This window comes from Taudactylus pleione, unplaced genomic scaffold (assembly GCF_031769625.1).
Source record: "Taudactylus pleione unplaced genomic scaffold, aTauple2 ptg000478l, whole genome shotgun sequence".
Classification (NCBI taxonomy): domain Eukaryota; kingdom Metazoa; phylum Chordata; class Amphibia; order Anura; family Myobatrachidae; genus Taudactylus; species Taudactylus pleione.
In genome coordinates, this window is record NW_028284880.1 from 180,446 (window position 1) to 205,625 (window position 25,180).

General features: G+C 46.2%; 1 protein-coding gene across 2 annotated transcripts in view; it reads left to right on the forward strand.

Moving 5' to 3' along the window:
* Positions 1-25,180, forward strand: part of CCDC81 (coiled-coil domain containing 81) — a 58,027-nt gene that overhangs the window by 16,837 nt on the left and 16,010 nt on the right. For both annotated transcript variants that reach the window (XM_088449038.1, XM_088449037.1), the window contains exons 7-12: positions 1,036-1,181; positions 5,505-5,622; positions 11,284-11,395; positions 13,415-13,561; positions 21,815-21,922; positions 22,470-22,639. In XM_088449038.1, coding sequence (XP_088305164.1) covers positions 1,036-1,181; positions 5,505-5,622; positions 11,284-11,395; positions 13,415-13,561; positions 21,815-21,922; positions 22,470-22,639 — 801 coding nt within the window. The remainder of the gene's footprint in view (positions 1-1,035; positions 1,182-5,504; positions 5,623-11,283; positions 11,396-13,414; positions 13,562-21,814; positions 21,923-22,469; positions 22,640-25,180) is intronic.

Genomic DNA, 25,180 nt, shown 5'->3' on the forward strand with positions numbered 1-25,180 from the left:
CCCGGAGCATCCTCAGGATGCTCCGGGGAGCTGTAAAAGCAGCGCTGTGACCGTCTGAAGCATCCTGAGGACGCTCCAGGTGGCACTGCTGCATAGATTCTGGCTGCAGGGTGCCATTCTACGTACCCTGCTAGCCAGATGAGGCTAGCAGAAAAAGACCAGAGGGCCAGACCAAATGATTCTGAGGGCCTTATACGGGCCCCAGGCCTGAGGTTCCCCATCCCTGGTTTATACTATGGGAAGGAGTGATACTGGTGATAGTAAAGGGGTTTGGATGAACATGTGACATGTACGGTGCATCTACTAAAGAGGTTTCGGCTTCTCCGCTCACCATTGCACACTTTCATATTGTTTGTAGGTGCTACTAAGGGTGGAGATGAGGCATGGACCTTAATGTGCGCCGGGAGGTGATCTGCAGTGTACGGGTGGTGATCTTCATAAATTAGCTCCACAATTTCCAAATGTGGCCACACTGGGGGCATATTGACTAATTATCGAGTCCTAGTCCCTATGGTTATAATTTCGTATATAGCCGCTATTCGCATGCCGCCGGCACGTAACATGGAACACCTGCAGGGACAGGAGATCTGATAGGAACCCGTCCCTGCCATGTGTAATAGTAAAGGGATTGCATTAGCTGAGTGCCAGGGTGCCCGGTCCTGTGAGGAATGTAGTCTATGGGCATTAGCATTCCAGAGCTTAGTAAATTCGGCAAGGAAGCAGCCTTCACTTTTTTAGCTGCGGTCCCCTGTAGATACTTTCGGGGGACACTTATTATTTGCAGGTACCCCCTGAAAATGGGTGTTAACAAGTAATAATTGATAAATAGGCTCCTAGGTCTTTAAGCGATACCCACATTTTGGTCAGCCAGTTATTATGGCATATAAACAATGTGCAGATATGGATCTATGAATAACATTTGTCTGCTTTGTGGAGCATGCTGAGAGAGAGGAAGCCAGGGTAAGCTCTGCCTATGAAGCTGACAGTATTTCCCGTCTGCGCAGCTAAGGAAACGCATCTGTGTCTCTGTATTAGGATTGAGCTGAAAGCAGCAGAAAAAGCAACAGCTATGGAGACCATCCCAGAGGAACCTAGAGTCACGGAGAGTGGGGAGGAGCCTGCGTTAAGTCAACCAATAGAAAAAGAGCACGAGGAAGAGGAGCCAATCTCCGGCAGAAGAGGTAATGAGGAAGTGCGTAGTTATGAGTGACTGAATAATGCCAGGTCTAATGTGAGTTGTTGTAGGATTTATTACTGTAGACTGCTAAGTACAGTATATAATGGACGGTGCTGGGACAATCTATGCTATAAATACTTGTTTTCATGCAGGATATTTTAAATTATATATGTACCCGATCCAGGGGACAGTGCAGGCACTTTCTCTCACACCGCTCATCACTGATATCCTATCAGACAGGGGCACTATGTATTTATTATAATGCAAGCGTGGATAATGTGTAGTTATTCTAATGCAACAGGGAACACTAAAATGTATACAATAGTGTACTATACATATTTATTATACACAGTCGAGTCACATTATTGTGACCACCAGCTAATAGCCAGAGTAACCGCCGTGTGCAGCCACGGACAGCAGCTAGACGGGCTGGGAGTGACTCAATAAGGTGCTGGTAGGTTGGCACAGGTATCTGGAGCCAAGCTGACTGCAGTGCATCCCACAGCTGCTGGAGGGTGCGTGATGGAGGTTCCTTAGAGCAAACACAACGATCGAGGTGGTCCCACAGATGCTCAATTGGGTTCAAGTCCAGGGTATCAGCATGTACAGTATGGGTGTACGTGCTCTGCAAGGATGGATTCATAACCAAATCTGTTGAGGAAGCCTTCGACATGGATGAGTGGGCCCAGAGAATGCCATGAACACATTTCCCAGAGCATAATGCTGCCACTACCAGCTTGTGTTCTACCAGCAATGGTTGCAGGGTGTGTGTTCTCGAACACATCAACGTCCATCCGTCCGATGAAGCAGAAAAGCACGACTCATCGGAGAAGGCAAACATTCGCCAATCAGCTGAGGTCCAATTCCGATACAGGCATTAAAATTGAAGCCTTTTCCGCCGATGCACCTTCATAGCAAGTGACCATCTGTTTGCTTCGGAGCCTCATACGCAGCAGGGTTCACTGAACTGTCGTTCTGGTAGCCCCCAGGTTCATTTTGATGGTGAGCTGCTCTACTGTAGCGTGTCGGTCGGCCCTCGCACACCTTCGGAGCCGACGTTCACCTCTCACATCAATGACACGTGGTGCTCCGCAGTTTCCACGCCGGTTATTCACAATGGTGCCATTTGTCCAGTCACGATACACCTTCACCACAGCAGCACACGAACAGTTTGCAAACTGCGCTGTTTCAGAAGTACTGCCACCCTCGGCCCGAAAGCCAATAATCATCCCTTTTTGCAACTCGGATATTTGCCCCTTTTACCCATGACAGCAACGATTGATATGTATGCAGATGGCCTATCGCACACCTTATATACCCACCAAGCCAGCGCACGGCACGTGATGTACTTCATTGGCTACGCACTGCCGACGTCAAATGTAGGAGGTGGTCATAATAATGTGACTCGATCGTGTAATACAACAGGGGACACTATGGGGGAATGAAATTGTTTTACTCAGTTGACGTTCCGGTGAGTGCGAGTGTCGCGGCCGTCCATTTCTTATCACTTAAAGCTGCTAAACCCTTCTAAACTAATAGGTGCGCTGCCAAAACGGCAGTTTTGTACCCCAATGGGCCAACTTTTTGCACATTTCTGCTCGCCACCTCGAGAGGGTGCGAGCAGAAGTAAAGGGCGCACACTGCATTCACGCCCGATCGGAGTAACAATTTAAAACCTCCATCGGGCACTGAGACCCCAAAGAACAGTTGAATGTATTTATTATAACACAACAGGGAGATTACAGTTATTATAATGATATAAATAGGTATCACATGATCTTTTCTATTACTAATAGGTAACTACCCTGGTATCAGCTGGCCAGGGATACCAGGAGAGGCCCAGTGCCTCCTACCATTGGGCCGAGCCTCTCTAGGTGAGGGGACCTTCTCCCTAGAGAACCAGGCCCAGTGCCTCCTACCATTGGGCCGAGCCTCTCTAAGTGAGGGGACCGGATCATTTGCTCACACCTTCTCCCTAGAGGACCAGGCCCAGTGCTGGGCTTTTAGAAAGTTGTAGGGGAAAACCTGATGTTTGAGTTTTCAGTGGCCAAATCCTGCATAATTTGCTATATAAAATCTCATTTTTGTACATCTTCCCCCCCCCCACATGCAGATTTCATCTCCTATGGATACAGAGTAGTATTTAGCTACATTAGATAACATCTGGACCCTAAGGGGCATATTTGTTATTACGTGTCCCCAAATATTAAGATTCCTTATTGCCGCAAATCGCGGCAATAAGGAATCTTTTTTTTTTTTGCGCAATTTATGGAAGGACAGCCGCCGGGACAGGGGTTCCGATAAGTGCTCATCACAGCAATGTGCAATGGGACATTACCGGGGAGGGATACTTCTCATCTCTCGCCCAAACCATTTCTTTATATTTAGCCCATAGGCTAGAGATAGCGTTCCCTACCAAGCAGGTCGTCCGCAAAAGTCTATTGATAAATATTCTCCTTTACGTCTTTTAAGGGAACAATACAGACTTACAAAAATGGCAGCTGCTCAATCAATCTAGCAGTACTAATCAGGTGCATGAAAGGGAGGGGTCAGACTAAGTAGAAAAAGGAGGGGGATTTAACCCCCTATTGTACCTCAGCACACTGAATAATACCTGCAACAATATATGAAGACTATATGGTCATAGAAATTCAGAGATATTAGTTGCATGCATTTGCAAATACATGGGAGGCTGCTGGGCCACGTCACGGCTTCTCTGTTACCAGCAGTCCCTAACACTAAGGGGTTCACGTCCGGGGCGCAGTGCACCCCAAAAAACGTCCAGCCCAGGACCCCCCCAGGGCATCACACGAAAATGGAAAAAGAGTGACAGTGCAGTGTAAAGTATAGCTGTGTGTGAGTAATCATTAAGTGTGGAATGAGAGGTTAAAATATATGTGAAAAAATACATGAATAATAAACAAACATAAAAGGTGATGTGAAAAGCAACTATGTGTATTAAGTGGTGATGCCCTGAGGAGGCCCAGCCAGACCAGTCCCAGGGGCCCTACGCCCAAACGCTCACCCCAAATGTAAAATATACCAATTATAAGGCCTCATGATAAAGGCACATATATAATTTTGTCAAATGTAAGGCCTCATGATAAAGGCACATACATAAATGCATCCAAATTGAGAGCCAGCTTACCTGGGAGTCACCCCTGGGAACTCCAACTAGCACTACTAGAACCAGCATGCCCTACTAATGCTGGCTCCTTCATGCAACTCATAACAAATAAACAAAAATGGCAGCTGCTCAATCAATCTAGCAGTACTAATCAGGTGCATGAAAGGGAGGGGTCAGACTAAGTAGAAAAAGGAGGGGGATTTAACCCCCTATTGTACCTCAGCACACTGAATAATACCTGCAACAATATATGAAGACTATATGGTCATAGAAATTCAGAGATATTAGTTGCATGCATTTGCAAATACATGGGAGGCTGCTGGGCCACGTCACGGCTTCTCTGTTACCAGCAGTCCCTAACACTAAGGGGTTCACGTCCGGGGCGCAGTGCACCCCAAAAAACGTCCAGCCCAGGACCCCCCCAGGGCATCACACGAAAATGGAAAAAGAGTGACAGTGCAGTGTAAAGTATAGCTGTGTGTGAGTAATCATTAAGTGTGGAATGAGAGGTTAAAAAATATGTGAAAAAATACATGAATAATAAACAAACATAAAAGGTGATGTGAAACAATACAGACTTAGCTGGTCTTAGGAGTTTCCCTTTTTCGAAAATGGCTTATGGCAGGCCTGGCCAACCTGTGGCTCTCCAGCTGTTCTGAAACTACAAGTCCCAGCATGCCCTGCGACAGTTTTGCTATTAGGGAATGCTAAAACTGTTGCAGGACATTCTGGGACTTGTAGTTTCACAACAGCTGGAGAGCCACAGGTTGGCCAGGCCTGGCTTATGGTTTATAGTGTCTGGGAAAAAGAAAAAAACATTTCCAAGGTGAGAGGGATAGTTCGGGATAAATAATAAATGAACACACACATAACCCTCACAGAAAATGTTTTGCATCCATTTATTGCCCTATGAAATTAGAAGTGTTCCACAACTAGATGACGCTACTGACGGTCTCCTATTGTGGGCATTGTACTGTATAAGGAAAATCAAAATGGTTTTCTTGTAACATCCACATTTTTTCTGACCTTCTCAGGATGACTCCAGCGGTTTTCCATACCTTAATGAATAATGGGCGAAAAATCCATTACGTCACTGCACTAAATACATTTTGTGACTGTTCTCCCATACACCATGTGTCCTATCTGTGTTATTAGTAATGGAGGGCATTTTCTAATTTTATATATCATTTCATGTTGCAGAATATTCGCCGCCTAAGCGTTTGCTGAATAGACGGTGTATTGTGCCGGCGCGAGTGACCGGGATCAGCCTAAGTGAAGATCTGGAGAAACTTACTAAGCCAAAAACCGCTCCTGAAAGGTCAGAGGGCTCCCTGTGTTATGTGGTATCGGAAGTGTGCCCCAAATATTTCATTGGCTCTTGGCAAACTGCACTATCAATGTGGTACATTAAGTTCCCCCTTTCACTTAAAAAAAAAAGGAGAGAACACTTTTACATACAAAAAGGTTATATCCAATAAAGATAGAAATAAATAGATTTCAGATATATATGTAATGTACATACCAAGAGAATTATACATATTCATGGTGAAATCCACTTTGGGGGGGGGAATCCTTCCTATCCAGGGCCGGTGTAAGGTTTCTCAGTCCACTAGGCAAAGCTTTGGGCTGCCGCCCTCTCCTCCCCCAATACCCCCTTCCAAGCCTCTCACACACTTCACATTTGTACAATGAGAATAATAACTCTCAACTCCTCCTAGCAGGATGTGGAGGCTGCAGGCCAGATGCATTCCCCTCCTAGCAGGATGTCGTAGCTGCAGGCCAGATGCACTCCCCCTCCTAGCAGGATGTGGTGGCTGCAGGCCAGATGCAGTACCCTCCTAGCAGGATGTGGTGGCTGCAGGCCAAATGCACTCCCCTCCTAGCAGGATGTGGAGGCTGCAGGCCAGATGCACTCCCCTCCTAGCAGGATGTGGTGGCTGCAGGCCAGATGCACTCCCCCTCCTAGCAGGATGTGGTGGCTGCAGGCCAGATGCACTCCCCTCCTAGCAGGATGTGGAGGCTGCAGGCCAGATGCACTCCCCTCCTAGCAGGATGTGGAAGCTTCAGGCCAGATGCACTCCCCCTCCTAGCAGAATGTGGAGGCTGCAGGCCAGATGCACTCCCCTCCTAGCAGGATATAGAGGCTGCAGGCCAGATGCACTCCCCTCCTAGCAGGATGTGGTGGCTGCAGGCCAGATGCATTCCCCTCCTAGCAGGATGTCGTAGCTGCAGGCCAGATGCACTCCCCCTCCTAGCAGGATGTGGTGGCTGCAGGCCAGATGCAGTACCCTCCTAGCAGGATGTGGTGGCTGCAGGCCAGATGCACTCCCCTCCTAGCAGGATGTGGTGGCTGCAGGCCAGATGCACTCCCCTCCTAGCAGGATGTGGTGGCTGCAGGTGAGATGCACTCCCCTCCTAGCAGGATGTGGTGGCTGCAGACCAGATGCACTCCCCTCCTAGCAGGATGTGGTGGCTGTAGGCCAGATGCACTCCCCTCCTAGCAGGATGTGGTGGCTGCAGACCAGATGCACTCCCCTCCTAGCAGGATGTGGTGGCTGCAGGCCAGATGCACTCCCCTCCTAGCAGGATGTGGTGGCTGCAGACCAGATGCACTCCCCTCCTAGCAGGATGTGGTAGCTGCAGGCCAGATGCACTCCCCTCCTAGCAGGATGTGGTGGCTGCAGGCCAGATGCACACCCCTCCTAGCAGGATGTGGTGGCTGCAGGCCAGATGCACTCCCCTCCTAGCAGGATGTGGTGGCTGCAGGAGAGATGCACTCCCCTCCTAGCAGGATGTGGTGGCTGCAGACCAGATGCACTCCCCTCCTAGCAGGATGTGGTGGCTGCTGGCCAGATGCACTCCCCTCCTAGCAGGATGTGGTGGCTGCAGACCAGATGCACTCCCCTCCTAGCAGGATGTGGTGGCTGCAGGCCAGATGCACTCCCCTCCTAGCAGGATGTGGTGGCTGCAGGCCAGATGCACTCCCCCTCCTAGCAGGATGTGGTGGCTGCAGGCCAGATGCACTCCCCTCCTAGTAGGATGTGGAGGCTGCAGGCCAGATGCACTCCCCTCCTAGCAGGATGTGGAAGCTTCAGGCCAGATGCACTCCCCCTCCTAGCAGAATGTGGAGGCTGCAGGCCAGATGCACTCCCCTCCTAGCAGGATATAGAGGCTGCAGGCCAGATGCACTCCCCTCCTAGCAGGATGTGGTGGCTGCAGGCCAGATGCACTCCCCTCCTAGCAGGATGTGGTGGCTGCAGGCCAGATGCACTCCCCTCCTAGCAGGATGTGGTGGCTGCAGGCCAGATGCACTCCCCTCCTAGCAGGATGTGGTGGCTGCAGGCCAGATGCACTACCCTCCTAGCAGGATGTGGTGGCTGCAGGCCAGATGCAGTACCCTCCTAGCAGGATGTGGTGGCTGCAGGCCAGATGCAGTACCGTTTCCAGTCTCCACTCCAGGGGCAAATGCAGGATTTCTGGACTAGGGTTAGAAATGTTAGATTTTGGAACAAAAAGAAAACATGTTGCAATAAGCCGGCAACAATAACAATACAGAGTGTATTTTAGGAGTAAAGCATTAGGGGGATGGTGGTAAAGTAGAAGTAGTCATTGTAATTATATTTTTACCATTTCCATCATTCGCATTTTCGAGAGTGCCAACCAATCCACATATGTAGGAGCATCATCCTTTTAGTAGGGTAGTGGCAAAGGCCAGGCAGGAGCAGTGGTCCCTGATATGGGGGACACTTAGCAGACTTGTCTTGTGTATAATTACCATTAGTGCCGGCTCTTATTTATTTAGTTTGTAAATGACCCACATGGGCCTCACTTCTAATTGGTTACTGAGTACATAGAGGTGTTGTAAAATCATATAAATCACCCTCTACATAATCTCATAATATTCCAGTTTATTAAGTTTATTTTGATTATGAAACAGGGACATCTGTTCTTTATGTTCCTCCGTGGGAAATCCAGGGCACAGACCTTTGCTCTATACAAGGAGCTGGTTCATATATTCAGTCTTGTGAGGCTCATAAATAATTAATACAAAACAACAACAATGACAAATGTTCCCTTAATGGTTTAAATGTTTCACTATCTTAATTTTATACAAAAGTATCAAGTGTCAGCCAGACGTTGAATGGTATATACAGAGAAGGCAAGCAGGGTAGGGGGGATTTAATGTTACAGGAGGTTTTGGTGTCAGACTTTCCTCACACTTTGAAATGGAAACCGAGCTCTGTATGGTTACATGCCGCGCTCTGCGCTCTGATTGGTTACATGCAGTGCTATGCGCTCTGTATGGTTTCATGCCGTGCTCTGTGCTCTGATTGGTTACATGCAGTGCTATGCGCTGTGTATGGTTACATGCCGTGCTCTGCGATTTTTGTGGTTACATGCCATGCTCTGCACTCTGGTTACATGCTGTGCTCTGCGCTCTGTGTGGTTACATGCCGTGCTCTGCGCTCTGTGTGGTTACATGCCGTGCTCTACGCTCTGTGTGGTTACATGCCGTGCTGCCAGCTCTGTGCGGTTACATGCCGTGCTCTTAGCTCTGTGCGGTTACATGCCGTGCTCTGCGCTCTGTGCGGTTACATGCCGTGCTCTGCGCTCTGTGCGGTTACATGCCGTGCTCTGCGCTCTGTGCGGTTACATGCCGTGCTCTGCGCTCTGTGTGGTTACATGCCGTGCTCTGCGCTCTGTGTGGTTACATGCCATGCTCTTAGCTCTGTGTGGTTACATGCCGTGCTCCCAGCTCTGTGTGGGGTTACATGCCGTGCTCCCAGCTCTGTGTGGGGTTACATGCCGTGCTCCCAGCTCTGTGTGGGGTTACATGCCGTGCTCCCAGCTCTGTGTGGGGTTACATGCCGTGCTCCCAGCTCTGTGTGGGGTTACATTCCATTCTCCCAGCTCTGAGCGCTTACATGCCGTGCTCCCAGCTCTGTGCGCTTACATGCCGTGCTCCCAGCTCTGTGCGCTTACATGCCGTGCTCCCAAAGCTGTGTGGTTACATGCCGTGCTCCCAACTCTGTGTGGGGTTACATTCCATTCTCCCAGCTCTGTGCACTTACATGCCGTGCTCCCAGCTCTGTGCGCTTACATGCCGTGCTCCCAACTCTGTGTGGTTACATGCCGTGCTCTCAGCTCTGTGCGGTTACATGCCGTGCTCCCAACTCTGTGTGGTTACATGCCGTGCTCTCAGCTCTGTGCGGTTACATGCCGTGCTCCCAGCTCTGTGCGGTTACATGCCGTGCTCCCAGCTCTGTATGCACTTAAAAGAATAATTGCCATCCATACATACCTTAAACCTCACATATAACCAGTGATTCTTATCTGCTTGATACAATAATTATAGATTTATTCACATTTGTTGCTCCCCAATGCGTTACAAAGTTATATGATTAATCATACTGATAATTTGGTATTTTTTTTGCAATTTTAAGGTAGATTACAGTATACAATATACCGTTTATTTTCTTTATAAAAATTTTATAGACACATTGGATGTTTTTTTCCTATAAACCTTTGCAGTTTTGCATTCATTAAGATGTGTGGGAGCCTAACTAAAACAGAATAGTGCCTCTAGTGGTCAAACTGTTAAGAAAAATGATGGGTGCTGTGACACCAACCTTTTTAACAATTGTTGGGCGAGACAGAGGTCCTTACCAAGTAGCTACCATGTACTCTCATTTTCTCCTCTCCTCCTGAGACTGGCAATGAAGTGGCCGGGCCTGGCTTTGCCTAACTGACGAGAGACATGCTGTTCCCATAGAACGGTCACAAGTCCATCGTCTTCTCACTTAATGCAGACCACAGCGCGGTATGGCAGGATCACTGTCTAACTTGGCCTCACACACAGGCGATCAGAATGTGGTACAGTCCCTTGAGCCAGGCAGCTATGTTGCTCCCAACATGACTAGGATCTGTTTGTGTGTCTGTTGAAGACCACACACAGAACAATATTGTTATCTGCTGACATGTTCCAACTATTGCCGTGTTCAATTAGCGGCGAAAATGGCCATTTTTTTCGCCAAATTTTTGTGCAATTTTTGGGTGAAAACAAAAACCTTAAATGGTTTTAACGTATTGGGTCTGATTTTTTTGGGGGGGGCAGTATGGATGCGTCAAGTGTTTAAAACATCGCACACAGTCGCAGCAGGCGTTTTAACGGTTTTAAAATTGCATATTTACAACACGAAAATATACAGTACTTGCAACCATTTTAACGTACCCCCAATTTACGTGGGACAGTAATTTCCTTGAAAAAAAATAGCTTTCTATCATTTTCAACGATTTATTTATTTTTTCACCCAAAAACTGCACTTTTCGGCAAAGTACGCAACTTCCGAAAAATGTTTGGGGTAATTTATTATTAGGGGGATGTCCAAAGGGTTCTGAAAGAAATCCCCATATTTTTTGACAAAAATAGGGATTTTGCTTTTTTTTCTCTCCTGGTCTGGGATGGAGAAAATTTTTCTCCAGTTTTTTTTTTCTCCATTTTCACCTGTTGCCGTTTTCGCAGTTTTTTTTGCTGAAAATGTTGCCCTTTTTTTTTGCGAAAAACGTCCATTTTCGCTGCCGCTAATTGAATATGGCCCAGCCGCTAATGAGCTATTCTGATGGGTTACCTACCAGCTGCAGTATTGGAGTGTGTGTGGCCAGCATAAGGCTAGTTAACCGTACAAAAGTTGTCTTTCATCCCCCTAAGGCCTCCTCTGTCCTCCACCATTCTAGCTTATTATAAGGTCCCCTAACCATCTTGGTTCACACTGCCTTGTTTTATTGACCACTATTGAGAGCAGTATCTCTCAGAAGTTACACTTGTTTGATATAAGTAGCGTTCTACAAGACATATGTTAGACTGGTACCGCTGAAGGCTGGGGCTTGGCGCACAGAAATCACTAACTCCCATACTCCAGAAGCCAAATGGGCTGCACCAAATGGGACGTGACTTTATTTTTATGTCTTCCATTTTCAGAATGGGATCATCCCTTTCTACGAACATCCCAAGAGCTGATCCTGAAGTCAACCAAGCGAATGCCCTGCTAAGAATGCCACCGACGTGCCTGGACCACTGCCGCGCAGGGCAGGTACATAGACTGCTGTCATCCTTACACATTATTATAGTCATCCTGTATCATCAGAGAGACATTGTAACATTGTATCATCAGTGAGACATTGTATCATCAGTGAGACAGTGTGACATTGTATCATCAGTGAGACCATTGTATCATCAGTGAGACATTGTATCATCAGTGTAACATTGTATCATCATTGAGACATTGTAACATTGTATCATCAGTGATACGTTGTATCATTGTATCATCAGTGATACGTTGTAACATTGTATCATCAGTGAGACATTGTCACATTGTATCATCGGTGAGACGTTGTAACATCAGTGAGATATTGTAACATTGTATCATCAGTGAGGCATTGTATCATCAGTGAAACATTGTCACATTGTAACATCAGTGAGACATTGCAACATTGTAACATCGGTGAGACATTGTAACATCAGTGAGACATTGCAACATTGTAACATCGGTGAGACATTGTAACATCAGTGAGACGTTGTAACATCAGTGGAACATTGTAACATCAGTGAGACGTTGTAACATCAGTGAGACACTGTAACATTGTATCATCAGTGAGACATTTTATCATCAGTGAGACATTGTCACATTGTAACATCAGTGAGACATTGTAACATCAGTGAGACATTGTAACATTGCATCATCAGTGAGACATTGTATAATCAGTGAGACATTGTCACATTGTATCATCAGTGATACGTTGTAACATTGTATCATCAGTGAGATATTGTCACATTGTATCATCGGTGAGACATTGTCACATTGTATCATCAGTGAGGCATTGTATCATCAGTGAGACATTGTCACATTGTAACATCAGTGATACGTTGTAACATTGTATCACCAGTGATACGTTGTAACATTGTATCATCAGTGAGACATTGTAACATCAGTGAGACATTGTAACATTGTATCATCAGTGAGACATTGTATCATCAGTGAGACATTGTCACATTGTAACATCAGTGAGACATTGCAACATTGTAACATCAGTGAGACATTGTAACATCAGTGGGACATTGTAACATCAGTGAGACACTGTAACATTGTATCATCAGTGAGACATTGTATCATCAGTGAGACATTGTCACATTGTAACATCAGTGAGACATTGTAACATCAGTGAGACATTGTAACATTGTATCATCAGTGAGACATTGTATCATCAGTGAGACATTGTCACATTGTAACATCAGTGAGACATTGTAACATCAGTGAGACATTGTATCATCAGTGAGACATTGTAACATCAGTGGGACACTGTAACATTGTATCATCAGTGAGACATTGTATCATCAGTGAGACATTGTCACATTGTAACATCAGTGAGACATTGTAACATCAGTGAGACATTGTAACATTGTATCATCAGTGAGACATTGTATCATCAGTGAGACATTGTCACATTGTAACATCAGTGAGACATTGCAACATTGTAACATCAGTGAGACATTGTATCATCAGTGAGACATTGTAACATCAGTGGGACATTGTAACATCAGTGAGACACTGTAACATTGTATCATCAGTGAGACATTGTATCATCAGTGAGACATTGTATCATCAGTGAGACATTGTCACATTGTAACATCAGTGAGACATTGTAACATCAGTGAGACATTGTAACATTGCATCATCAGTGAGACATTGTATAATCAGTGAGACATTTTAACATTGTATCATCAGTGATACGTTGTAACATTGTATCATCAGTGAGACATTGTCACATTGTATCATCGGTGAGACATTGTCACATTGTATCATCGGTGAGACGTTGTAACATCAGTGAGATATTGTAACATTGTATCATCAGTGAGGCATTGTATCATCAGTGAAACATTGTCACATTGTAACATCAGTGAGACATTGCAACATTGTAACATCAGTGAGACATTGTAACATCAGTGAGACATTGTAACATCAGTGAGACATTGTAACATCAGTGAGACATTGTAACATTAGTGAGACATTGTAACATCAGTGAGACGTTGTAACATCTGTGTGTTACATTAGGAATTGTGCTACTTGTGCCTGCAACGTGCCCAGAAGAACATCCCAGTGTATTTCACAGAAGAGAGGAAACTGAAGGAGAAGGAGGAGGAGCGGATATTGCAGCAGTACCAACACCGGAGAGACCAGGAGGCCATACAGAAGTATCAGGTATTATATAGGACAGATGTAAGTGTATATCAGGGCACATGAAGGAGGAGGAGGAGCGGATACAGCAGCAGTACCAGCATCGGAGAGACCAGGAGGCCATACAGAAGTATCAGGTATTATATAGGACAGATGTAAGTGTATATCAGGGCACATGAAGGAGGAGGAGGAGCGGATACAGCAGCAGTACCAGCATCGGAAAGACCAGGAGGCCATACAGAAGTATCAGATATTATATAGGACAGATGTAAGTGTATATCAGGGCACATGAAGGAGGAGGAGCGGATACAGCAGCAGTACCAGCATCGGAAAGACCAGGAGGCCATACAGAAGTATCAGGTATTCTATAGGACAGATGTAAGTGTATATCAGGGCACATGAAGGAGGAGGAGCAGATATTGCAGCAGTACCAGCATCTGAGAGACCAGGAGACCATACAGAAGTATCAGGTATTATATAGCACAGATGTAAGTGTATATCAAGGCACATGAAGGAGGAGGAGCGGATATTGCAGCAGTACCATCACACGAGAGACCAGGAGCCCATACAGAAGTATCAGGTATTATATAGGACAGATGTAAGTGTATATCAGGGCACATGAAGGAGGAGGAGCGGATATTGCAGCAGTACCAGAATCGGAGAGACCAGGAGGCCATACAGAAGTATCAGGTATTATATAGGACAGATGTAAGTGTATATCAGGGCACATGACGGAGGAGGAGCGGATATTGCAGCAGTACCATCACACGAGAGACCAGGAGCCCATACAGAAGTATCAGGTATTATATAGGACAGATGTAAGTGTATATCAGGGCACATGAAGGAGGAGGAGCGGATATTGCAGCAGTACCAGAATCGGAGAGACCAGGAGGCCATACAGAAGTATCAGGTATTATATAGGACAGATGTAAGTGTATATCAGGGCACATGACGGAGGAGGAGCGGATATTGCAGCAGTACCAGAATCGGAGAGACCAGGAGGCCATACAGAAGTATCAGGTATTATATAGGACAGATGTAAGTGTATATCAGGGCACATGAAGGAGGAGTGGATACTGCAGCAGTACCAGCATCGGAAATACCAGGAGGCCATACAGAAGTATCAGGTATTATATAGGACAGATGTAAGTGTATATCAGGGCACATGAAGGAGGCTACATTGTGTTAATTCTGCCTACACAGGGCCTCATTCCAATGTGGATACGGAATCGGTTGTGCAATACCATCCAAATAAAATGCAAATGCAGCAGGTGTCTGTAGGAAATGGACGTCTCCTGCATGTATCTGCCATCCGAGTGCAGCGTCCATAGTCAGTCGCGATGGTCGCTGTTCTCGGTCAGTCTGTGTAAGCAGAAGCTTAATCAGCCCAGCCGTCTGAACCCCTCTGCCAGCTCCAGAAAATCGGTTGCCTGACAACGCAGACCCTGGGCTTGGCTGTAAGGCAGGGGTGATGCCCCTTTTTGTACAACGTTCCTGGGTGTAGACCAAATTTGCTGTAAGTAGTTTACCCCTCTGTGGTCATCCATGGTGGCCCCCAAGCATAGATTGAGCTTGGCTGCTGGGCACATACAGGTCACAGCTCCCAGGTAACCCTCACGAGGCAAGGGACAGCACAAGGCAACATCACAGCCTTGTCAGGATAGGACAGCTATGGGATTAGAGCACAGGACGTACTCGGGGAGAGGCCAGGGGTCCGGGCAGGCAGCATGAGCAGTCCAGACCACTAGCACACATTTTCAAAAAGGTAAAAAAGTAGCGCTGTCAAGAGAATATAGAAAATATCAAATTTATAAAAAAAAAAATACAGCTGCCGGGACAGCTGCTGTGTAAGAGACCCGTGACAGCGGCTGACGTGAGTCAGGATAGCGGCTCAAACAACTAGTGATCCCTGGAAGGATCCTCCTTTACAAATACTGGGGTAGTGAAAGTACCCTCGCCTGATAATCACTGTTCACACACACGGATAAGCGGCATTGCTCACGGAAACCCTCTCTCGGACACCGAGGAGTGGAAAGGTAATATATGGGCGATTTGGTAGGATTCTTTCAAGTTACATGTTTGATCGCATATAGTGAATGGGCTGACACCAATAATTGCACAGTTATATAACGCTCCCTGACTACATTTTTATATAAAAGATTGGACAGTGATTATACTTTATATGGGAGTGAACTTAAAAAGGACTATTTTTTCCTATATATTCTTGTCTCTATCTGGATCCTGCTATATAGAGTTTAGACGATTAGTGTTTACTGCTAAGTTTGAACACCGGAAAATCCACACTCTGGCTTCACTGCCTGCATAGCATCAGGTCCAGGAGATACAGAATAACCAATGCTCCCTGCATAGTATCAGGTCCAGGAGATACAGAATAACTAATGTTCCCTGCATAGCATCAGGTCCAGGAGATACAGAATAACACATGTTCCCTGCATAGTATGAGATCCAGGAGATACAGAATAACTAATGTTCCCTGCATAGTATGAGGTCCAGGAGATACAGAATAACTAATGTTCCCTGCATAGTATGAGGTCCAGGAGATACAGAATAACTAATGGTCCCTGCATAGTATGAGGTCCAGGAGATACAGAATAACAAATGTTCCCTGCATAGTATCAGGTCCAGGAGATACAGAATAACACATGTTCCCTGCATAGTATCAGGTCCAGGAGATACAGAATAACAAATGTTCCCTGCATAGTATCAGGTCCAGGAGATACAGAATAACACATGTTCCCTGCATAGTATCAGGTCCAGGAGATACAGAATAACTAATGTTCCCTGCATAGTATCAGGTCCAGGAGATACAGAATAACTCATGTTCCCTGCATAGTATGAGGTCCAGGAGATACAGAATAACAAATGTTCCCTGTATAGTATCAGGTCCAGGAGATACAGAATAACAAATGTTCCCTGCATAGTATCAGGTCCAGGAGATACAGAATAACTAATGTTCCCTGCATAGCATCAGGTCCAGGAGATACAGAATAACTAATGTTCCCTGCATAGCATCAGGTCCAGGAGATACAGAATAACTAATGTTCCCTGCATAGTATCAGGTCCAGGAGATACAGAATAACTAATGTTCCCTGCATAGTATCAGGTCCAGGAGATACAGAATAACCAATGTTCCCTGCATAGCATCAGGTCCAGGAGATACAGAATAACTAATGTTCCCTGCATAGCATCAGGTCCAGGAGATACAGAATAACTAATGTTCCCTGCATAGCATCAGGTCCAGGAGATACAGAATAACTAATGTTCCCCGCATAGTATCAGGTCCAGGAGATACAGAATAACTAATGTTCCCCGCATAGCATCAGGTCCAGGAGATACAGAATAACTAATGTTCCCTGCATAGCATCAGGTCCAGGAGATACAGAATAACTAATGTTCCCTGCATAGCATCAGGTCCAGGAGATACAGAATAACTAATGTTCCCCGCATAGTATCAGGTCCAGGAGATACAGAATAACTAATGTTCCCTGCATAGTATCAGGTCCAGGAGATACAGAATAACTAATGTTCCCTGCATAGTATCAGGTCCAGGAGATACAGAATAACTAATGTTCCCCGCATAGTATCAGGTCCAGGAGATACAGAATAACTAATGTTCCCTGCATAGTATCAGGTCCAGGAGATACAGAATAACTAATGTTCCCTGCATAGCATCAGGTCCAGGAGATACAGAATAACTAATGTTCCCTGCATAGCATCAGGTCCAGGAGATACAGAATAACTAATGTTCCCTGCATAGCATCAGGTCCAGGAGATACAGAATAACCAATGTTCCCTGCATAGCATCAGGTCCAGGAGATACAGAATAACCAATGTTCCCTGCATAGCATCAGGTCCAGGAGATACAGAATAACCCATGTTCCCTGCATAGCATCAGGTCCAGGAGATACAGAATAACCCATGTTCCCTGCATAGCATCAGGTCCAGGAGATACAGAATAACCCATGTTCCCTGCATAGCATCAGGTCCAGGAGATACAGAATAACTAATGTTCCCTGCATAGCATCAGGTCCAGGAGATACAGAATAACTAATGTTCCCTGCATAGCATCAGGTCCAGGAGATACAGAATAACTAATGTTCCCTGCATAGCATCAGGTCCAGGAGATACAGAATAACTAATGTTCCCTGCATAGCATCAGGTCCAGGAGATACAGAATAACTAATGTTCCCTGCATAGCATCAGGTCCAGGAGATACAGAATAACTAATGTTCCCTGCATAGCATCAGGTCCAGGAGATACAGAATAACCAATGTTCCCTGCATAGCATCAGGTCCAGGAGATACAGAATAACTAATGTTCCCTGCATAGCATCAGGTCCAGGAGATACAGAATAACTAATGTTCCCTGCATAGCATCAGGTCCAGGAGATACAGAATAACTAATGTTCCCTGCATAGTATCAGGTCCAGGAGATACAGAATAACTAATGTTCCCTGCATAGTATCAGGTCCAGGAGATACAGAATAACCAATGTTCCCTGCATAGTATCAGGTCCAGGAGATACAGAATAACCAATGTTCCCTGCATAGTATCAGGTCCAGGAGATACAGAATAACCAATGTTCCCTGCATAGCATCAGGTCCAGGAGATACAGAATAACTAATGTTCCCTGCATAGCATCAGGTCCAGGAGATACAGAATAACTAATGTTCCCTGCATAGCATCAGGTCCAGGAGATACAGAATAACTAATGTTCCCTGCATAGTATCAGGTCCAGGAGATACAGAATAACTAATGTTCCCTGCATAGTATCAGGTCCAGGAGATACAGAATAACCAATGTTCCCTGCATAGTATCAGGTCCAGGAGATACAGAATAACCAATGTTCCCTGCATAGTATCAGGTCCAGGAGATACAGAATAACTAATGTTCCCTGCATAGTATCAGGTCCAGGAGATACAGAATAACTAATGTTCCCTGCATAGTATCAGGTCCAGGAGATACAGAATAACTAATGTTCCCTGCATAGTATCAGGTCCAGGAGATACAGAATAACTAATGTTTCCTGCATAGTATCAGGTCCAGGAGATACAGAATAACTAATGTTCCCTGCATAGTATCAGGTCCAGGAGATACAGAATAACTAATGTTTCCTGCATAGTATCAGGTCCAGGAGATACAGAATAACTAATGTTTCCTGCATAGTATCAGGTCCAGGAGATACAGAATAACCAATGTTCCCTGCATGAGTCAAAGACGCTGCATTCTTTGAATACAATGTTCCATTGAATGTTCAGATTTATGATTATTTTATCTATACTTAGGATATGTTATTAAATTGTAGTTTTTAATAAATATGATATAATTTTCTATATTATCTGGACAGCGCTTCTTGTTTACCTTTTTGAAATTGCCTGAATTTGAGGGTCAGCTCCTCAATTACATTTGGGGCTGCAGTCCGGTAGTAGAGATTTATATCCATTTAGGAATGGGATTGAAATGCCGGCGACGTTCAAATCCCGATAGGGGCTGCCCAACATGATCAAGATCCCGACAGAGGCAGGTAAGTACCCTAACCTCCCCTGTCCAAACCCTTAGTGGTGCCCAACCCTAACCTACCCTCGGGGGTGCCTAACCCCTCCTTACCGCACCCTAAACCTAACCACCCAGGGGGGTGCCTAGCCCTAACCTCTCCCTTGGGGTGCCTAACCATAATTTCTCCCCCCCCCCCCCCCCCAAACCTAACCCTAAACCCGCTAGACTCCCTAATCCTAACCTTCCCCCCACGGCTAACGCTAAGGACTCCCCGAACTTACCTTCGATCGGGATGTCGTCCACGGCGTTCCGGCATCTGGATTATGATAGACGTCAGTATTTCGACACCTATCATATTCCGCTGTCGGGTTTGTGAGGGTCACATGACTACATCCCAAAGCACACACGACTGTTTTCAATCTAGCACCTTCAATATTTGTATATTTTTCACTAGCACACAAACCTAGACAGGTTGGTCAGTGACAGGTTGGTCAGTGACAGGTTGGTCAGTGACAGGTTGGTCAGTGACAGGTTGTCAGTATAGCAGAAGGAATGAGCAAAGACTGTAAGGACTAAACAAGCACTCAAGTGACTGTTGCTCAGAAATCTGTGTGATACCGGAAGGGTGTCAGGATCTGTGCTTCCATAAATCAGATAGGTGTTTATTAAGGACACACCTTCTGACATTTTAAGTTATGGAATCAGACCAAAATGTTAGGTTGGGAAATTGGGACAAGTGTGCAAGCAGAGCTGGATTATGGCTTAGTGGAGGCCCAGGAGCACTTGAGACTGGAGGGCTCTAAAGAGCAACATTTGGAATGCAGGAATCGGGCCCTTGTGCACATACCTTTCACGCGTACATGAGAAGAGGGCGAGGTCACACATCACGTCCCTATTTCATGTCACGCCATGCACATGTACATCGCTTCAGAGCGTTCCCTCCCAAGCTTTCCTCCCCGCGGGACACTGCAGCCCACGGGTGGGCCAGTACCTGTAAAGCAGGACTGTCCCACCAACATCGGGATGGTACGGAGGTATGTATACATACATAGTCACACACCTATACATATATACAGTCACACACCTATACACATACATGCACACACATATATACAGCCACACACTTACACATACATAAAGTCACACACACGTATGTATACATACATAGTCACACACATATACACATACATACAATCACACACATGTACACATAGTCACACACACATACACATACATACAATCACACACATGTACACATAGTCACACACCTATACATATATCCACACACATGCACACACATATATATACAGTCACACACCTGTACACACATATATACAGCCACACACATACACATACATAAAGTCACACACATATACACATACAAAAAGTCACACATGTATATATACATACATAGTCACACACATACATACAATCACACACTATACACACACACACATGCACACACATACATACCCATCGCAGAGTAATTGACAGGAAGTGCCGTTTGTGGGTGGTGACGTGAGGGGTGGTCGGCCGAACGCAGGCATGCCAGTGCATTCGCACGCCATTTCAGGGACGTACATAAGTTATCCACTGCAAAGCCATACGCATGTGTGAGGCCTGATAGCGTGCGTGCCTGTAAGCAATTGCTGAGTAAGGTCAGGGCTTTGTTGCGATGATACTCAATTGTACCGATGGTTTCGCTATTCTGCTAAGCATTACGGATGTGCATAAGGTAAAGTGGGCGTCCTTATGTGGTGATGGGTTTGCATTGTGATCGCAGTGGATTGGCTTGCTATCGCAGTTGAACTGTGTGCGTACGCAGCATTGCGATCTGCAGTGTACCCGCCCCATAGTCTGCATATGGACATTAAGGCATCAATTAGGGTTAGGTTTAGACTTCGAGTGAAATTAAACGGGAAATCCCATTGTCGATATTCTGGCAATGCCGACATGTCAGTGTCAACTTTTGACACGTCCATCAGTGCAGGCACCCTCCTTCATCCCCGAACATGCCCAACCTATCGTTATCGGCAGGTTGGCCGGCATGTTCAGGCCGATGATTGGTGTAGAAAACGACCAGCGGGAGCGCGCATCGCTGGTCGTTTTCGACATTATACTGCACGATTACTGAACGATTAAATAGCGATTGAACGATTACGATGTAGTAATCGTTCAATCGCTCATATTAATCGCCCAGTGTGTATGTACCTTTTACAATTCCGAGCAATGTATATTATGTAATAAGATAGCTTATACTCCTTGCTCTTAGAAGTCAGGGTGGCACCCGTTCCCAGGACAGCTTCTGTGTAGAGAGAGAGTGGAGGGCTCCTGATGGTGATGTGAATTTGGCACAAGTTAGAAGAATGCTCTGAGAACAAATGGCCTCCTATGTGTATAAATCATGCGCTATAGAAGATGATATGACGGGGTGCAGGATCTTGGGCATTGCAATGCTGTATATAGTATAGTACATTTAAATTGGCTTTTAAAAAAAAAAAAAAAAAAAAAAAAACATACGTAAAAAATTGTAACCTAATACCTATGGAGTAAAGGAACCTGCACAAAGGTTTCACAGGCTTATTCCACAGGTGAGGCCGCCTCTCCAGGCACATAACTCCTCCATGTCTGGGGGAGGTCTCATAGCGCCCCCTGCTGTCGTTGCTTTACCCTTACAGCTGTCAGCGAGAGGTATGAGCATTAATACTAGAACTACATTGATACAGCTCACGCCATGAGCTTTATTTCTCTTTTCCCACAGTTGGCGTCTCAGGCGAACCGAGAGCAAAGACAGAAAGACGCATTATACAATCGGGGCGTGGCGGATGCCATCAGGAACGAATGCAGCGTCCGAAGCACCGACTTCTATGTGAGGATACGGAATTCTCTGTCCTGTCAGGTTTCATTACAAAGCTGCAGCTGCTTAACGCACTAGGAATTAGTAATGTCCATCCTGTTATCCAGTCTGAAATATGGCTCCTTCCATTTCCATTAGGCTACATTCTCATGCAGGGGGCCGAGAGGGGGGGTCATGTACAAATGATCAGAGTGCAGACTAATAACCACACCCCCTGATATTCACAACCACACCCACTCCAGTGGCCACACCTCCAGATTATCTGGGCTGGTTGACATCGGCACGATCTTCGACTGTGCACATATATACGCCCTACACAGTACTCTGAATGCTGTGCATTTCTATGGGATCCGAGGACAAACCTGCAATGTCACTGGCCGCGATGTGCCGTTCCAAAGCAGAGCATCACGCGCCATCGTGCTGTATAGATCTGCCCTTATATATCTTTTCTTTTTTTTCTCAGTATACCTGAACCAAAGAAATTCTATATCTACATATAGTATTATTATAGCAGCTGCTTTCTGTCCTCGTTATAATGTGTATATACCTTTATTTCCAGAAATCCTACATTTTCCAGAAAAGGCCGCTGACCCCTCCAGCAATACTAAAACAAGAGCAATTCTACCAGTCACTGACCAAGCAGATGGCGGACAGAAGAGGGAAGGAAGCGAGGGAAAAACAGGACCAGGACTTGCTGGGCAGACTGGAACAAGTTCAGCTTGCTGAAGAGTAACCTCTAATTTACACTCACAGACCGCATCTAATCTGACCTATCTATGGGAGCATACACACTAGACGATATGGTCTCTGAGCGATATCGTCTAGTGTGCCCCTGGCAGGGTGTGCTCAATATCGTTCATGACATCGAGCACACCCGCTGATCGATATCATTAACGATATCGTTCAGCGCCAGGCTCTCTCCCCCATTCCCCAACATGCCGCAACCTGACAATATCGTCAGGTTGGCCTGCATGTTTGCCAGATGAACAACCTGCGGGCACGTGCATCGTTCGTCGTTATCATTCATCGATTTGGTAAAAAAATTAACGATAAAGTGAACGATAACGATATCGTTCAGTCGTCCACTTTAATCGCCCAGTGTGTACTCACCTTATGATGGGGCTAAAGGTGCCCATCCACTGGCAGACATGAAAACGACTGCACGATTACGACATTGTAATCGTGCAGTTGTTTGTCAGTCTGTGATGAGCCTGCACTGAACGAGCAATCGTTCAGTGCAGGATCATCAATCATCTGCAAACATGCTGAACCTGACTTTATCGTCAAGTTGACCAGCATGTTTGCACGATGATAGATGTCTAAACGACCGGCGGGCACGCGCATTGCTGGTCGTTTTAGACATTTTTGCAAACTATTTATGAACTTAGGGGGTCATTCAGACCCACTCGCAAGCGGCAGTACGCTTGCAAGCGGGTCGATGTTCCCCACTGCGCATGCGCACGATGGAGGGAGCTCCGTCGTGCGCATGCGCGAGACCCGGACTGTGACAGCCAAGCTGTCGCTCCGGGTCTCGCACCAAAGGGGCCGTGCTCTCGATGTTGATTGACAGCATGCCCCCTTTGGTGGGCGTGCCTGCCAGACGGAGGCGTTCCCATGGGCCTACCGTCTGAAGCCGGCCCCACTGACATCACTGATAGAGCCAAAATCACTCCAGGGCTTGTGGCAGGGAGACCCTACCGCAGGGTCTCCGTCGCAAGTCCGATGGTCGCGAGGGTCAAGACCATCGCGACCATCTTTTTGGACGCTCGTATATGCTGTGGGTGGTGACCCACAGCTATACGAGCGTCCAGGAGGACGCTCCATTTTAATGGAGGAGGGCCCTGATTCAGAGCGAGCGCTCTGGTCAGAGCGTCCGGCTCTGAATCAGGCCCTTAATCGTCTAGTGGATGGGCACCTTAATGCTGCCCATCCACTAGGTGATTTTGACAGGCAATTGCACGATAACGTCGTTGTTATCGTGCAATCGCTTGCAAATCGTCCACAATGCGTGCGCCCGCTGGTCGTTTCCGACATCAATCATCGGGCAAACATGCTGGTCAACCTGACGATAACGTCGGGTTCAGCATGTTTGCAGATGATTGATGAGCCTGCACTGAACGACTGTTCGTTCAGTGCAGGCTCATCACAGACATAGAAACGACAGCTCGATTACATGGTCATAATCGTGCTGTGGTTTCTATGGTCTGCTAGTGGATGGGCAGTATAACACTGCACATCACTTCTGTCCTTTACCTAGTATAACCTGCAGGCTATCTCTGATTCCTCTACAGATGAAAGCATTGGCTCTCCTGCTGTGCAAAGCTGAACAATGGGAGCTTGTACCTGACCCCTACGCTCTCCCTACTGATATTTATAGCTGATAGGTGCCCTGTGGTTTCAGATAAAATGAAGGATTTTAGTTTTAATAAGTTTCCTACTTTCTACAGCAGGAGTTCCTGTACAGTTATATAAGAGGCTGGTTTTGTAGCACTGACTATAGCACATACAATATACACCAGGGAGAAAAAATTGTTTTGAAATTGGAGTATATATATATATATATATATATATATATATACACTATATGGACAAAAGTATTCGGACGCCTGACCATTACACCAACAGGGACTGTAATGACATTGTATACAAATACATATACTTTAATATGGAGCTGGTCCCCCTTGTGCAGCTATAACAGTTCCCACTCTTCCTGGAAGGCTTTCCACAAGATATTGGAGTGTTTCTGTGGGAATTTGTGCCCAGTCATTCTGTACAGCATTTATGAGGTCAGGCACTGATGTTGGATGAGAAGTTCTGGCTCGCAATCTCCAAAGGTGCTTGATGGGATGAGTCTGATTCAGAGACGGACGCTCGCCCTGAATCAGGGCTTTTTTTTTTTTTTTTTTACCACCCACAGCTATTGTGAGTGGCCAGGATGATGGTCGCGATGGTCAAGACCATCGGGGCTTGTGACGAGACCCTTGTGGTAGGGTCTCGTGGCCGCAAGCACCAGAGAGCTTTCGGCTCTATTAGAGCCGGAAGCTCTCCCACTGACATGACTGGTGATGTCAGTGGGGCCGCCCACAAACGGCAGGCGTTCGCTTGGGAACGCCTATGTTTGTGAAGCCACCCCCCCCCGCCATGCCTTCAAAACAGGGCGAGCTGTCGATCAACATTGACAGCCGCCCCTTTTGTAGTGAGCCACGGAGCGAGAGAATTTCTCTCTCGCTCCGGGGCTTGCGCACGCGCAGTGCGGCTGCTGCGTGTGCG